At 41.6% G+C, this 11721-nt stretch overlaps 11 protein-coding genes across 11 annotated transcripts; all 11 read right to left on the bottom strand.

The window, feature by feature from the left end:
- Positions 1-292: 292 nt before the first annotated feature.
- Positions 293-673, bottom strand: LOC138354181 (hyaluronan mediated motility receptor-like). The gene has a single exon (XM_069308075.1). It carries the CDS (start codon positions 671-673, stop codon positions 293-295), a length of 381 nt encoding a protein of 126 aa, XP_069164176.1.
- Positions 674-733: 60 nt separating this feature from the next.
- LOC138354180 (probable transport protein MmpL9) lies at positions 734-1218 on the bottom strand. Its single transcript, XM_069308073.1, has 2 exons — positions 1081-1218; positions 734-982 (listed from the first exon to the last, which is right to left on the bottom strand). The coding sequence occupies exons 1-2, from the start codon at positions 1216-1218 to the stop codon at positions 734-736; spliced, it is 387 nt and encodes a 128-aa protein (XP_069164174.1).
- A 15-nt stretch (positions 1219-1233) lies between these two features.
- LOC138354179 (hyaluronan mediated motility receptor-like) lies at positions 1234-1659 on the bottom strand. The gene has a single exon (XM_069308072.1). The coding sequence runs from the start codon at positions 1657-1659 to the stop codon at positions 1234-1236; it is 426 nt and encodes a 141-aa protein (XP_069164173.1).
- A 4-nt stretch (positions 1660-1663) lies between these two features.
- On the bottom strand, positions 1664-2122 carry LOC138354178 (uncharacterized). The gene has a single exon (XM_069308071.1). The coding sequence runs from the start codon at positions 2120-2122 to the stop codon at positions 1664-1666; it is 459 nt and encodes a 152-aa protein (XP_069164172.1).
- An 80-nt stretch (positions 2123-2202) lies between these two features.
- On the bottom strand, positions 2203-2565 carry LOC138354177 (uncharacterized). The gene has a single exon (XM_069308070.1). It carries the CDS (start codon positions 2563-2565, stop codon positions 2203-2205), a length of 363 nt encoding a protein of 120 aa, XP_069164171.1.
- Positions 2566-3287: 722 nt separating this feature from the next.
- Positions 3288-3668, bottom strand: LOC138354176 (uncharacterized). The gene has a single exon (XM_069308069.1). The coding sequence runs from the start codon at positions 3666-3668 to the stop codon at positions 3288-3290; it is 381 nt and encodes a 126-aa protein (XP_069164170.1).
- A 66-nt stretch (positions 3669-3734) lies between these two features.
- On the bottom strand, positions 3735-4238 carry LOC138354175 (uncharacterized). The gene is made up of 2 exons (XM_069308068.1): positions 4096-4238; positions 3735-4059 (listed from the first exon to the last, which is right to left on the bottom strand). The coding sequence occupies exons 1-2, from the start codon at positions 4236-4238 to the stop codon at positions 3735-3737; spliced, it is 468 nt and encodes a 155-aa protein (XP_069164169.1).
- A 3-nt stretch (positions 4239-4241) lies between these two features.
- On the bottom strand, positions 4242-4577 carry LOC138354174 (hyaluronan mediated motility receptor-like). Its single transcript, XM_069308066.1, has one exon. It carries the CDS (start codon positions 4575-4577, stop codon positions 4242-4244), a length of 336 nt encoding a protein of 111 aa, XP_069164167.1.
- Positions 4578-4691: 114 nt separating this feature from the next.
- LOC138354173 (uncharacterized) lies at positions 4692-5018 on the bottom strand. Its single transcript, XM_069308065.1, has one exon. The coding sequence runs from the start codon at positions 5016-5018 to the stop codon at positions 4692-4694; it is 327 nt and encodes a 108-aa protein (XP_069164166.1).
- A 663-nt stretch (positions 5019-5681) lies between these two features.
- On the bottom strand, positions 5682-9978 carry LOC138354172 (uncharacterized). Its single transcript, XM_069308064.1, has 3 exons — positions 9841-9978; positions 6541-6605; positions 5682-5985 (listed from the first exon to the last, which is right to left on the bottom strand). The coding sequence occupies exons 1-3, from the start codon at positions 9976-9978 to the stop codon at positions 5682-5684; spliced, it is 507 nt and encodes a 168-aa protein (XP_069164165.1).
- Positions 9979-10184: 206 nt separating this feature from the next.
- On the bottom strand, positions 10185-10880 carry LOC138354171 (uncharacterized). The gene has a single exon (XM_069308063.1). It carries the CDS (start codon positions 10878-10880, stop codon positions 10185-10187), a length of 696 nt encoding a protein of 231 aa, XP_069164164.1.
- Positions 10881-11721: the final 841 nt, after the last annotated feature.

The raw sequence follows: 11721 nt of genomic DNA, 5'->3' as shown, positions 1-11721 counted from the left end.
GGGCACTTGCAATTTCGTAGCTCAGAAAATTTATTATGAATCACACCGCTACTACCAGTATTCGTTGCTTTCTTTGGTTGTAGATATACACAGTAGAAACTTCAGTAGTTTTATTGAATAAGGCAACAAGGTGTATAACTGGCCAGTCGAGGTCCAACCTGCTCTGGGTCTTTGAGAATACTGAGGCCTGCTGGAAGCACGCCTGGTGCCGCTCCGTCTGGCATGACGTCAGAGGCCTACTCAACTGTGATTGGTTATGTTTCAACCGTCATACAATTTGAGTATTAACACTTCATGGTCTGAGAGTATCCTTCATGTGTCTGAGAGTATCCTTCATATCTATGAGAGTATCCGTCATGTCTCTTAGAGTATCCGTCATGTCTCTGAGAATATCCTTTATATCTCTGAGAGTATCCTTCATATCTCTGAGAGTATCATTCATGTCTCTGAGAGTTTGTTTTATGTCTCTGAAAGTATCCTTCATGTATCTGAGAGTATACTTCATGTCTCTGAGAGTATCCTTCATGGGTTGGAGGGTATCCTTCATGTCTCCGATAGTATCCTTCATGTCTCTGAGAGTATCCTTTATGGATCTGAGAGTATCCTTGATATCTCTGAGAGTATCACTCATGTCTCTCAGAGTATGCTTCATGTCTCTGAGAGTACCCTTCATGTTTCTGAGAGTATCCTAGATGTTATAGGGGATTATCCTTGATGTCTCTGAGAGTATCCTTCATGGGGGTGTGAGAGACTTTTTCATGGGTCTCAGAGTTTCCTTGATGTCTCTGAGAGTATCATTGATAACTCTGAGAGTATCCTTGACGTCTTTGAGAGTATCCTTACTGTCGTTGAGAGTATCAGTGATGACTTTGAGAGTATTCTTCGTGTCTTTGAGAGTATCTGTCAAGTCTCTAAAAGAATCCATGGGTCTGAGAGTATCCTTCATATCTCTGAGAGAATCCTTGATGATGCTGAGAGTAGCCTTAATGTGTCTGAGAGTATCCGTGATGTCTCTGAGATTATCATTGATGTCTCTGAGAGTATCGTCATATGTCTGAGATTATCCTTCATATCTCTGACAGTATCCTTCATGTCTCTGTAAGTATCCTTCATGTCTATGAGAGTGTCCATCATGTCTTTGAGAGTATCCTTCATGTCTCTGAGAGTATCTTTCATGTCTATGAGAATATCCTTCATGTTTCTCAGAGTATCCTTCATGTCTCTAAGAGTATCCTATATGTCTCTGAGATTATCTTTGATGTCTCTGAGAGTATCCTTCATGGGACTCAGTGTATCATTGATGACGCTGAGAGTATCCTTCAAATCTCTGAGAGTATCCTTCATGTCTCTGAGAGTATTCTTCGTGTCTCTGAGCGTATCATTGAAGTCTTTGAGAGTATCCTTGACATTTCTGAGTGTACCCGTTATGTCTCTGAGAGTATCCTTCATATCTATGTGAGTATCCTTCATGTCTCTGCGAGTATCTTTCGTAGGTCTAAGAGTATCCTTTATGTCTCTGAGAGTATCTTTCACAGGTCTAAGAGTATCCTTTATGTCTCTGAGAGTACCCTTCCTGTCTCTGAGAGTATCCTTCATGTCTCTGAGAGTATCCTTCATGGGTCTGAGAGTATCCTTCATGTCTTTGAGAGAATCCTTCATGTCTTTAAGAGTATCCATGATGTCTCTGAGACATTCCCTTATGCCTCTGAGAGTATCCTTCATGTCTCTGAGAGTATCCTTCATGTCTCTGAGAGTATCCTTCATGGGGTCTGAGAGTATCCTTAATATATATGAGAGTATCCTTCAAGTCTCTAGGAGTATCCTTCATGTTTCTGAACGTATGCTTCATGTCTCTGAGAGTGTCCAGTATATCTCTGAGAGTATCTTTCATGTCGCTGAGAGTATCCTTCAAGTCGCTGAGAGTATCCTTCATGTGCCTGAGAGTATCCTTCATGTTTTTGAGAATATCCTTCATGGTTATGAGAGTATCAATCATTTCTCTGAGAGTATCCTTCATGTCTCTGAGTGTATCCTCAAAGGGTCTGCGAGTATCCTTCATATCTCTAAGAGTACCCTTCATGTCTCTGAGAGTATTCTTCATGTCTCTAAGAACATCCGCCATGTCTTTGAGAGAATCCTAGATGTCTATATGAGTATCCTTCATGGGGTTTGAGAGTATTCTTCATAGGTCTGTGGGAATCCTTAATGTCTCTGAGAGAATCCTTCATGTTTATGCAAGTATACTTCATAGGGACTGAGAGTATCCTTCGTGGGTCTGAGAGTACCCTTGATGTCTCTGAGAGTATCCTTGATGTCTCGGAGAGTATCCGTGATAGGTCTGAGAGTATCCTTGATGACTCTGAGAGTATCCTTGATGACTCTGAGAGTATCCTTCATGTTTCTGAGAGTGTCCTTCATGTCTCCTAGAGTATCCTTCATTTCTCTGAGAGTATCCTTCATGTTTCTGAGAGTATCTTTGATATCTCTTAGAGAATCCTTTATATCTCTGAGAGTATCCTTCATATCTTTGAGAGTATCTGTTAAGTCTCTGAGAGAATCCGTCATGGGTCTGAGAATATGCTTCATATCTCTGAGAGAAACCTTGATGATGCTGAGAGAATTCTTAATGTGTCTGAGAGTATCCGTGATGTCTGAGATTATCCTCCATGTCTATGAGAAAATCATTCATGGGTCTTAGAGTATCCTTGATGCCTCTGAGAGTATCGTCATGTGTCTGAGATTATCCTTCATATTTCTGACAGTATCCTTCATGTCTCTGTAAGTATCCTTCATGTCTTTGAAAGTATTCATCATGTCTTTGAGAGTATCCTTCATATCACTTGGAGTATCTTTCATGTCGATGAGAATATCCTTCATGTCTCTCAGAGTATCCTTCATGTCGATGAGAATATCCTTCATGTCTCTCAGAGTATCCTTCATGTCTCTCAGAGTATCCTTCATGTCTCTCAGAGTATCCTTCATGTCTCTCAGAGTATCCTTCATGTCTCTCAGAGTATCCTTCATGTCTCTGAGAGTATCCTTCATGGGGGTCTGAGCTGGTGTTATTTCGATATTGAAGTAGACAATTCAGTAGCTCCCTCTGGGGGAGTCGAGGCTGGACCAGCCGCCCGTCCTCACCACCCTTCATGGGACTCAGTGTATCTTTGATGTCTCTGAGAGTATCCTTCATGGGACTCAGTGTATCATTGATGACTCTGAGAGTATCCTTCATGGGACTCAGTGTATCTTTGATGTCTCTGAGAGTATCCTTCATGGGACTCAGTGTATCATTGATGACTCTGAGAGTATCCTTCAAGTCTCTGAGAGTATTCTTCGTGTCTCTGAGCGTATCCTTGAAGTCTTTGAGAGTATCCTTCATGGGGTGTGAGAGTATCCTTCACGTGTCTGAGAGTATCCTTCATGGTTATGAGAGTATCCTTCATGTCTCTGAGAGAATCCATCATGTCTGTGAGAGTATCCTTCAAGTCTCTGAGAGTATCTTTCATGTCTTTGAGAGAATACTTCATGTCTTTAGGAGTATCCTTGATGTCTCTGAGACATTCCCTTATGCCTCTGAGAGTATCCTTCATGTCTCTGAGAGTATGCTTCATGGGTCTGTGAGTGTCCTGCATGTCTCTGAGAGTATCCTTCATTGGGTGTGAGAGCATCCTTAATATATCTGAGAGTATCCTTCATATCTCTTGGAGTATCCTTCATGTTTCTGAACGTATGCTTCATGTTTTCTGAGAGTATCTTTTATGTATCTGAGAGTATCCTTCATGTCTCTGAGAGTATCCTTCATGTCTCTGAGAGTATCCTTCATGTCTCTGAGAGTATCCTTCATGGGGTCTGAGAGTATCCTTAATATATCTGAGAGTATCCTTCAAGTCTCTTGGAGTATCCTTCGTGTTTCTTAGAGTATGCTTCATATCTCTGAGAGTATCCATAATCGGTCTGAGAGTATACTTCATGTCTCTGAGAGTGTCCAATATATCTCTGAGAGTATCCTTCATGTACCTGAGAGTACCCTTTATGTCTTCGAGAGTATCCTTCATGTCTCTGAGTGTATCCTCAATGGGTCTGAGAGTTTCTTACACGGTTCTGAGAGTATCCTTCATATCTCTAAGAGTACCCTTCATATCACTGAGAGTATCCTCCATGTCTCTGAGAGTATCCTCCATGCCTTTGAGGGTATCCGTGATGTCTGTATTAGTATCCTTCATGGGATCTGAGAGCATCTTTCATGGGGTTACAGACTTCATGGGTCTGTGAGAATCCTTAATGTCTCTGAGAGAATCCTTCATGTCTCTGCGAGTGTCCTTCATGGGTCTGAGAGTATCCTTCATGTCTCTGAGAGTATCCTTCATGACTCTGATAGTATCCAAGATGTCTCTGAGAGTATCATTCATGTCTCTGATAGTATCCAAGATGTCTCTGAGAGTATCGTTGATGACTCTGAGATTATCCATCAAATCTCTGAGAGTGTCCTTCATGTCTCTGAGAGTATCCTTCATGTCTCTGAGAGTATCCTTCATGTCTCTGAGTGTATCCTTCGTGTCTCTGAGAGTATCCTTCATGTCTATGAGAGTATCTTTGATGTCTCTGAGAGAATACTTGATATCTCTGAGAGTATCCTTGATGTCTCTGAGCGTATCCTTGATGACGCTGAGAGTATCCTTGACGTTTCTGAGTTAACCCGTCATGTCTCTGAGAGTATCCTTCACAAGTCTAAGAGTATCCTTCCTGTCTCTTAGAGTATCCATCATGTCTCTGACAGTATTCTTCATGTCTCTGAGAGTATCCTTCAATGGTCTGAGAGTATCCTTCATGTTTCTGAGAGTATCCTTCATGTCTCTGGGAGTATGCTTCATGTCTCTGAGAGTATCCTTCATGTCTTGGAGAGTATCCTTGATGTCTTGGAGAGTATCGTTGATGGGTCTGAGGGTATCCTTGATGACTCTGAGAGTATCGTTGATGACTCTGAGAGTATCCATCAAATCTCCGAGAGTATCTTTCATGTCTCAGAGAGTATCCTTGATATCTCTGAGAGTGTCGTTCATGTCGCTGAGAGTATCCTTCATGTCTCTGTGAGTGTCGTTCATGTCTCTGAGAGTATCCTTCGTGTCTCTAAGAGTATCCTTTATGTCTATGAGAGTATCCTTCACTTCTCTGACAGTATCCTTCATGTCTCTGAGAGTATCTTTCATGTCTCTGAGAGTACCTTGATATATTTGAGAGTATCCTTCATGTCCCTGATAGTATCCGTCATGTCTTTGAGAGTATCCTTGATGTCTTTGAGAGTATCCTTGATATCTCTGCGAGTGTCCTTCATGTTTCTGAGAGTATCCTTTTATGTCTCTGAGACTCTCTTTGATATCTCTGAGAAAATCCTTTATGGGTCTGAGAGTTTCCTTCATGGTCTTAGAGAATCCTTAATGTCTCTGAGAGTATCCTTCATGTCCTCTGAGAGTATCCTTCGTGTCTCTGAGAGTATCCTTTATGTCCTCTGAGAGTACCCTTCATGTCTCTGAGAGTATCCTAGATGTTGTTGGGGATTATCCTTGATGTCTCTGAGAGACTCCATGGGACTCAGAGTATCCTTGATGGCCCTGAGAGTATCCTTGATGTCTCTGAGAGAATCATTGACGTCTTTGAGAGTATCTTTACTGTCGCTGAGAGTATCAGTAATGACTTTGAGAGTATCCTTTATGTCTTTGAGAGTCTCTGAGAGAATCCTTCATGGTTCTGAGAGTATCCTTCATATCTCTGAGAGAATCCTTGATGATGCTGAGAGTATCCCTAATGTGTCTGAGAGTGTCCGTGATGTCTCTGAGAGTATCCTTCATGTCTCTGAGAGTATCCATCATGCTTCTGAGAGTATCCTTCATGTCTATGAGAATATCATTCATAAGCCTTAGAGTATCCTTGATGCCTCTGAGTGTGAGGGGATGGTTCACCAGCTCACTTACAATAATGCTCTTATGCCTGTGGGAGCCAGTACACTTGTTAAGTGCACTTGTTAAGTGGGCGGACTTAAGTTTGGTAACCAGCAACCGAAACATCTAGTGTTTGGGCTCATGTGAGAGCCCCAGTCATCAGCAGTCCATAAATGTTACCCTGGCCGGAGTAACACGTCTGTGGACAGTGCTAGGGCCGATAGCATCATCTCATTGTATAGCTTGGAGCGAGACTCCACTTTGCGCGGGAACAGCTAGGCCGCAGGCGTGGGTGAGCTGTGGGCCTCCCGCGCGCTAGCCACTTGAGTCGTCGTCATGGAAACAGCCGCCATCTTAGTAAACATCTTGAGCTGCCATGTTGGTCGGCCATCTTGGAGCTGCCCTAGGGGCTATGCTAGACCGTCGCTGATTGGATGAGAGGGGTAGGCCGCTGTATGCCTTCCTCTCTCATTGGTTATTTCGAGGAGAACTTGGGAATCAAGGGTGTAAGCATCATTCTGAACCCAGCTGCCACTCTATCAAGACGCTCTCTGTACTCAATTCGGCCAAATTGAAGTATTGGGCGCTGTGGTGGCTGGATTACTCAACTGCTTCAACTCCTGCTTCACCAACGACAGCGGTCGTCACAGAATCCGGCCGAAGTCGTCGCTTGTAGGGGAGAAAGACATTGTGTACAGTGGGTAGAGGTCGAGGGTGCGAACCAAGCCGTGTTGTAAGTGGGAGGGGTGTCGAGTGCGCGCCAATTGTACGTAAAATACCATGTGAGGTACTACCGCCGCCTAATCTCCACCACTGTGATCCAGCCACCCGTAGCAGGGTGCCTGATGTATGGGAATGGTGTGTAAGCCGGCAGTATGAATGAGTAAGTACCTATATGTGTGTATTTCTGGTGATCAGTTAGTCTCAAAAAGCTTGAATTCGAGGTCAAGTGTTCCATCACATTGTCATGCAGCACCTGTGGAGGTGAAGTGAAGTGTGGACGAGAAGATAATCACCCTTGTTGTCATCTTGTCAGTCTAGAGGGACTTACGTCTTGTGTACACAGACGTACAGTGTGTGTGTGTGTGGGTACACACGGGAACAGAGTATACATAGATTAGCCAAGGACTGAGAGGATGTCCATGTAATAATTATATTATTCCATTGTGGTAATTAAATCATTTTTGATAGTCCGTGGGACGGAGTGATATCATTTATCATGTGTAGTCTTGCAGGTGTGGAATTCCAACACTGTGCGCTCAGGTATGTGGGTAACGTCAGTGATTCCTGGCAATAGTTATTGTGGAGTGTACCACAGTGTGGTCTTAATTTCTAGTATTGTTCCCGGGGCCGTGACAAGTGTGATTTATATATATATATATATATATATATATATATGTATTGTGGTTGCAGTATTAACGTAATTTGGGTAGAATTTGGTGAGTGACGAGGCTGTCTGGAGGGACCGCCATCGCTCTGTCGAGTAACGTAACTCTCGAGAGTGTTTATAGACATGCGTGATCGATAAATCACTCACCCATGGGATTTAAGGAGTGCGAGATCTCCTTAATGTTCCCAATAACGTTTGATAGCTGTAGGCTACATGTGTCAGCAGTAATTATATATATATATATATATATATATATATATATATATATATATATATATATATATATATATATATATATATATAATCGTAGTGTCACGGTGCCAAGTGTTATTGTGTTATTTTCTGTGTGGTGATTGCAATATGTTGACCTATGTTCTAGGGGTTATTGAGAGCACTGGGGTCATTTGCAACAGTAGGTAAGTGTGTGCAGTATTCTACTACTTGGAAATTAGAGTACTTGCCGTGTGTGTTATTGCAAAGGGGTTGTTATTTGATGGTGATTGTTGCTAGTGTTGAGCATCACTGTATGTGATTGCAGTTCAGTAAAGCCATTGTGGTGCAGTGTTCTAGAGGGTTCATGTCCTGTATGTTATTTCACTAGGTTCTGCAGTATTGTCATTGCAACCGGATTGTAACGTAAATCAATGAGATTTGTTAGTGTGATTTGTCATTGTCGTGGGTGAACTCGGCTGTAGACGAGTACTTGGGTACACATATATTCTCCTGGTTATCTGGTAGGACATCGAAGTCCAGTATTCAGTGAGGTGATTGCGAGGCAATTAATATAACGTAACCAAGGGAACGCCCATTGCTTTAAGAGAATTTGTTCTTTGACAATTTGAGTAACGTAGAATACGTTTGGGTTAATTTACTTTCCTGCAAGCAGCTACGGTAGTCTCAAGGAGCCTAGCCATCAGCCTGATAAGAATTAGAGTATTGTCTGTCGTAATTAACGGTCAGTGGGCCGGGTAATTGACGTGTTTCAGGAAGTCAAAGTAATTAACCTCGATCCTTGTTTGATCGACTCACACTAAGGTTCCATTGTTCCATTAACGTAACGCCGTTATTTATCTGCCCGGAAGTACCGGCACTTGATTGACTTGTGGAAGGAGTAACGTCATTTTAGAATAACATAAACGTGGGGTTAATTACTGTTATTAGCCACCTGAATTGGTCTGAGTATGGAAGGCTTAGATGGAATTCATACCTTAATGTAAATTGCTGAGCCAGTGTGAAAGGTTGCGTATTTTAATTGTTTAATTATTGATCTTGAGGATAGTAATTAATTACTCTAAAGGTAATCACGAGTGATTACCGTTCTCTTAGCACTTTGGACATTGTAAATCAGAGTTTACCATCGCTGAGTGATTAGTAACCGATTAACGTAAATTAACGTAACTAGTAAAGATATTAATCAGCTATCTGGTAGTACAGGGATTAATGGGATTTTCTCACTGAATACGTGACGGGTAGAGTGTTGTGTAAATTCCACGTTACTAGTGACAGTTGTAAGAGTTATTAAATTAACGTAAATGTTATTGTGTTATTAACGGAAATCAATTGTTATTGATTGCTGATCGTCCGTGGGACGGAGTGTTAACGTAAGGATTAATTTGAGGAAGGGTTGCTGGAGTTGCCAGTGAACCCATTAGTTATTGTTGTCATTGAAAGACTACTGATTTGATTGCATTGCAACCACTATTGCAGGTGTAGAGCTGCACTGAGGCGTAGACCAGTTAGGAGGTTACTGGAGACGTGTTTCAGAACCTACTGTGTCATTTGTTGTAATTGTGATTATAGATCTGTTAGTTCTTGTTTCTTGTTGATTCCTCTGTGGTCACGCTTATGTTCGAGTTAGTTCATTATGCAGTCCGAGGGGCTGGTGTCTAGCTGTCATTGATAGTGTCACAGGAAGGATTTCGAGTAACGTCATTGATATTTCTTTTTGTTTTGTTTTAGTAGTTAGTACTTTATTGAATAAACTAAGTTGTTATGGTTAACATTGTCTTTTTGCTACACCCCACACATTATTATTGTTATGCAAGTGTTCTTCACACTCGACTAATAAAATTGAGACTGATTCTGAGCTTTGGACCAAATATATGGCACCACACAACAATAAATTATTGTTGTGAGAGCCCGTGACCTACTCGTTAGATTCGCTTCGGCGAATGGCGAAGGTCGTCACCCAAGTGGAGGGGATTTCAATTTTCATTGGGGTCTCAGCATTTGCTCGCGCCTAGTCAATTGTTCATACATGGTCCCAAAGTGAGGAATGAGCTGCTTACTACACTGGTGTGTTAGCTAAGCAAGTCCTTTCTCAGGCGACCTAGTTGAATATCGCGACAGGAATAAAGGTTAAAGAATAAAGAATATTCTTAGAAATTTTCCGAGCTCAATTCCTTATACCAATTTCATTTTATTCCCACTAATCAAAAACTCTCACACTGAGAGTATCCTTGATGTCTCTCAGTGAATCGTCATGTGTCTGAGATTATCCTTCATATCTCTGACAGTATCCTTCATGTCTCTGTAAGTATTCTTCATGTCTATGAGAGTATCCATCATGTCTTTGGGAGTATCCTTCATGTCTCTGGGAGTATCTTTCATGTCGATGAGAATATCCTTCATGTCTCTAAGAGTACCCTTCATGTCTCTGAGAGTATCCTATATGTCTCTGAGATTATCTTTGATGTCTCTGAGAGTATCCTTTAAGTCTCTGAGAGTATCCTTCATATCGCTAAGATTATCCTTCATGTCTCTGAGAGTAAGCTTCATAGGTCTGTGAGCACCCATTATGTCTCTGAGAGTGTCCTGCATGTCTCTGAGAGTATCTGTCATGTCTCTGAGAGTATCCTTTATGTGGTCTGAGCGTATCCTTCATGTCTCTGAGAGTATCCTTGATGACGCTGAGAGTATCCTTCATATCTTTGAGAATATACTTCATGCATCTGAGAGTATCCTTCATGTCTATGCGAGTATACTTCATAGGGACTGAGAGTACCCTTGATGTCTCTGAGAGCATCCTTCATATCTCTGAGAGTATCATTCATGTCTCTAGGAGTATGCCTCATGTCTCTGAGAGTATCCATCATTTCTATGAGAGTATCCTTCATGTCACTGACAGTATCCTTCATGGTTCTGAGAGTATCCTTGATGTCTCTGAACATATCCTTGATGACTCTGAGAGTATCCTTCAAGTCTCCGAGAGTATCCTTCATATCTCTGAGAGAACCCTTCTCATCTCTAATAGTATGACTTATGTCTCTGGGAGTATCCTTCAGATGTCTGAGAGCATCCTTCATGTCTTTGAGAGTGTTCTGCATGTCTCTGAGAATATCCTTGATGTCTCTGAGAGTATCTTTCATATTTCTGAGTGTATCCTTCATGTCTCTGAGAGTATACTTCATGTCTGTGAGAGTATACTTGATGTCTCTGAGAAAATCCTTCATATCTCTGAGAGTATCCTTCATGGGTCTGAGAGTATCCTTCATGTCTCTGAGAGTACCCTTCATGTCTCTAAGAGAATCCTTCATGTCCCTGAGAGTATCCATGATGGCTCTGAGAGTATCCTAGATGTCTCTGAGAAAATCCTTGATGTCCCTGAGAGTATCCATGATGGCTCTGAGAGTATCCTTCATAGGCCTGAGATTATTCTTTATTTCTCTGAGAGTGTCAAGCATGTCTGAGAAAGTATCCTTCATGTCTCTGAGAGAATTCTTCATGTTCTGAAAGTATCCTTCATATCTCTGAGAGTATCTTTCATGTCCCTGAGAGTATCCTTGATGTCTCTGAGAGTATCCTTCATGTCTCCGAGAGTATCCTTCATGTCTTTGAGAGTATCGTAAATGTCTCTGAGAGTGTCCTTGATGTCTCTGAGAGTATCCTTCATATATCTGAGAGTATCCTTCATGTCTCTGAGATTATCCTTAATGTCTCAGAAAGAATCCTTCATGTCTCTGAGACTATCCTTGATGTCTCCAAGAGTATCCTTGATGTTTCTGAGAGAATCCTTTATGGGTCTGAGAGTATCCTTCATGGGTCTGAGAGTATCCTTCGTGTCTCTGAGAGTATCCTTTATGTCTCTGAGAGCATCCTTCATGTCTGTGAGAGTATCCTTCATGCTTTTGAGAGTATCTGTCATGTCTCTAAGAGTATCCGTCATGTCTCTGAGTAATTTTGAATACATTTTTAAACTCTTGAGTACATTTTCAGCTAACTTTAGTTAATATTTTACGAGAGAGCTATGTGTGTTAGACACTTTTATTCAACATTCCCACAGCATATCCGTTGAGATTTCTAAAGAAAGTTAAACTGATTAATGCCTTTCTCAGTGGATTTTAAAAATCTGTTCTCTTTTCTTTGCCTCAAATGTATATAATATGTTACCTACAA

Source organism: Procambarus clarkii, chromosome 61 (assembly GCF_040958095.1).
Source record: "Procambarus clarkii isolate CNS0578487 chromosome 61, FALCON_Pclarkii_2.0, whole genome shotgun sequence".
Taxonomy (NCBI): domain Eukaryota; kingdom Metazoa; phylum Arthropoda; class Malacostraca; order Decapoda; family Cambaridae; genus Procambarus; species Procambarus clarkii.
Note: the sequence above shows the minus strand (reverse complement) of the source record. Positions and strands in the feature narration are given on the sequence as shown.

Bases quoted from the DNA above. Each gene is read 5' to 3' on its own strand.
- LOC138354177 (XM_069308070.1), bottom strand. From the start codon at position 2,565: ATGACGGATTCTCTCAGAGACTTAACAGATACTCTCAAAGATATGAAG.
- LOC138354176 (XM_069308069.1), bottom strand. From the start codon at position 3,668: ATGCTCTCACACCCAATGAAGGATACTCTCAGAGACATGCAGGACACT.
- LOC138354181 (XM_069308075.1), bottom strand. From the start codon at position 673: ATGAAGGGTACTCTCAGAGACATGAAGCATACTCTGAGAGACATGAGT.
- LOC138354175 (XM_069308068.1), bottom strand. From the start codon at position 4,238: ATGCTCTCAGATCCCATGAAGGATACTAATACAGACATCACGGATACC. The intron at 4,060-4,095 runs GTAAGAAACTCT...GGATACACTCAG, and splicing joins AAGGATACTCTCAGAACCGT to AGACATGAAGGATACTCTCG.
- LOC138354180 (XM_069308073.1), bottom strand. From the start codon at position 1,218: ATGAAGGATACTCTGAGAAACATGAAGGATATTCTCATAGACATGAAA. The intron at 983-1,080 runs GTCAGAGATATG...AGACACATTAAG, and splicing joins ACAGAGACATGAAGGATACT to GCTACTCTCAGCATCATCAA.
- LOC138354173 (XM_069308065.1), bottom strand. From the start codon at position 5,018: ATGAAAGATACTCTCGGAGATTTGATGGATACTCTCAGAGTCATCAAC.
- LOC138354174 (XM_069308066.1), bottom strand. From the start codon at position 4,577: ATGAAGGATACTCTCAGAGACACGAAGGATACACTCAGAGACATGAAG.
- LOC138354171 (XM_069308063.1), bottom strand. From the start codon at position 10,880: ATGGATACTCTCAGGGACATGAAGGATTCTCTTAGAGACATGAAGGGT.
- LOC138354178 (XM_069308071.1), bottom strand. From the start codon at position 2,122: ATGGCGGATGTTCTTAGAGACATGAAGAATACTCTCAGAGACATGAAG.
- LOC138354172 (XM_069308064.1), bottom strand. From the start codon at position 9,978: ATGAAGGGTACTCTTAGAGACATGAAGGATATTCTCATCGACATGAAA. The intron at 6,606-9,840 runs GTCAGAGATATG...CTCCCCTACAAG, and splicing joins ACAGAGACATGAAGGATACT to CGACGACTTCGGCCGGATTC. The intron at 5,986-6,540 runs GTAATCCAGCCA...TGGCTCCCACAG, and splicing joins GCAGGAGTTGAAGCAGTTGA to GCATAAGAGCATTATTGTAA.
- LOC138354179 (XM_069308072.1), bottom strand. From the start codon at position 1,659: ATGAAGGATTCTCTCAAAGACATGAAGGATACTCTCAGACCCATGAAG.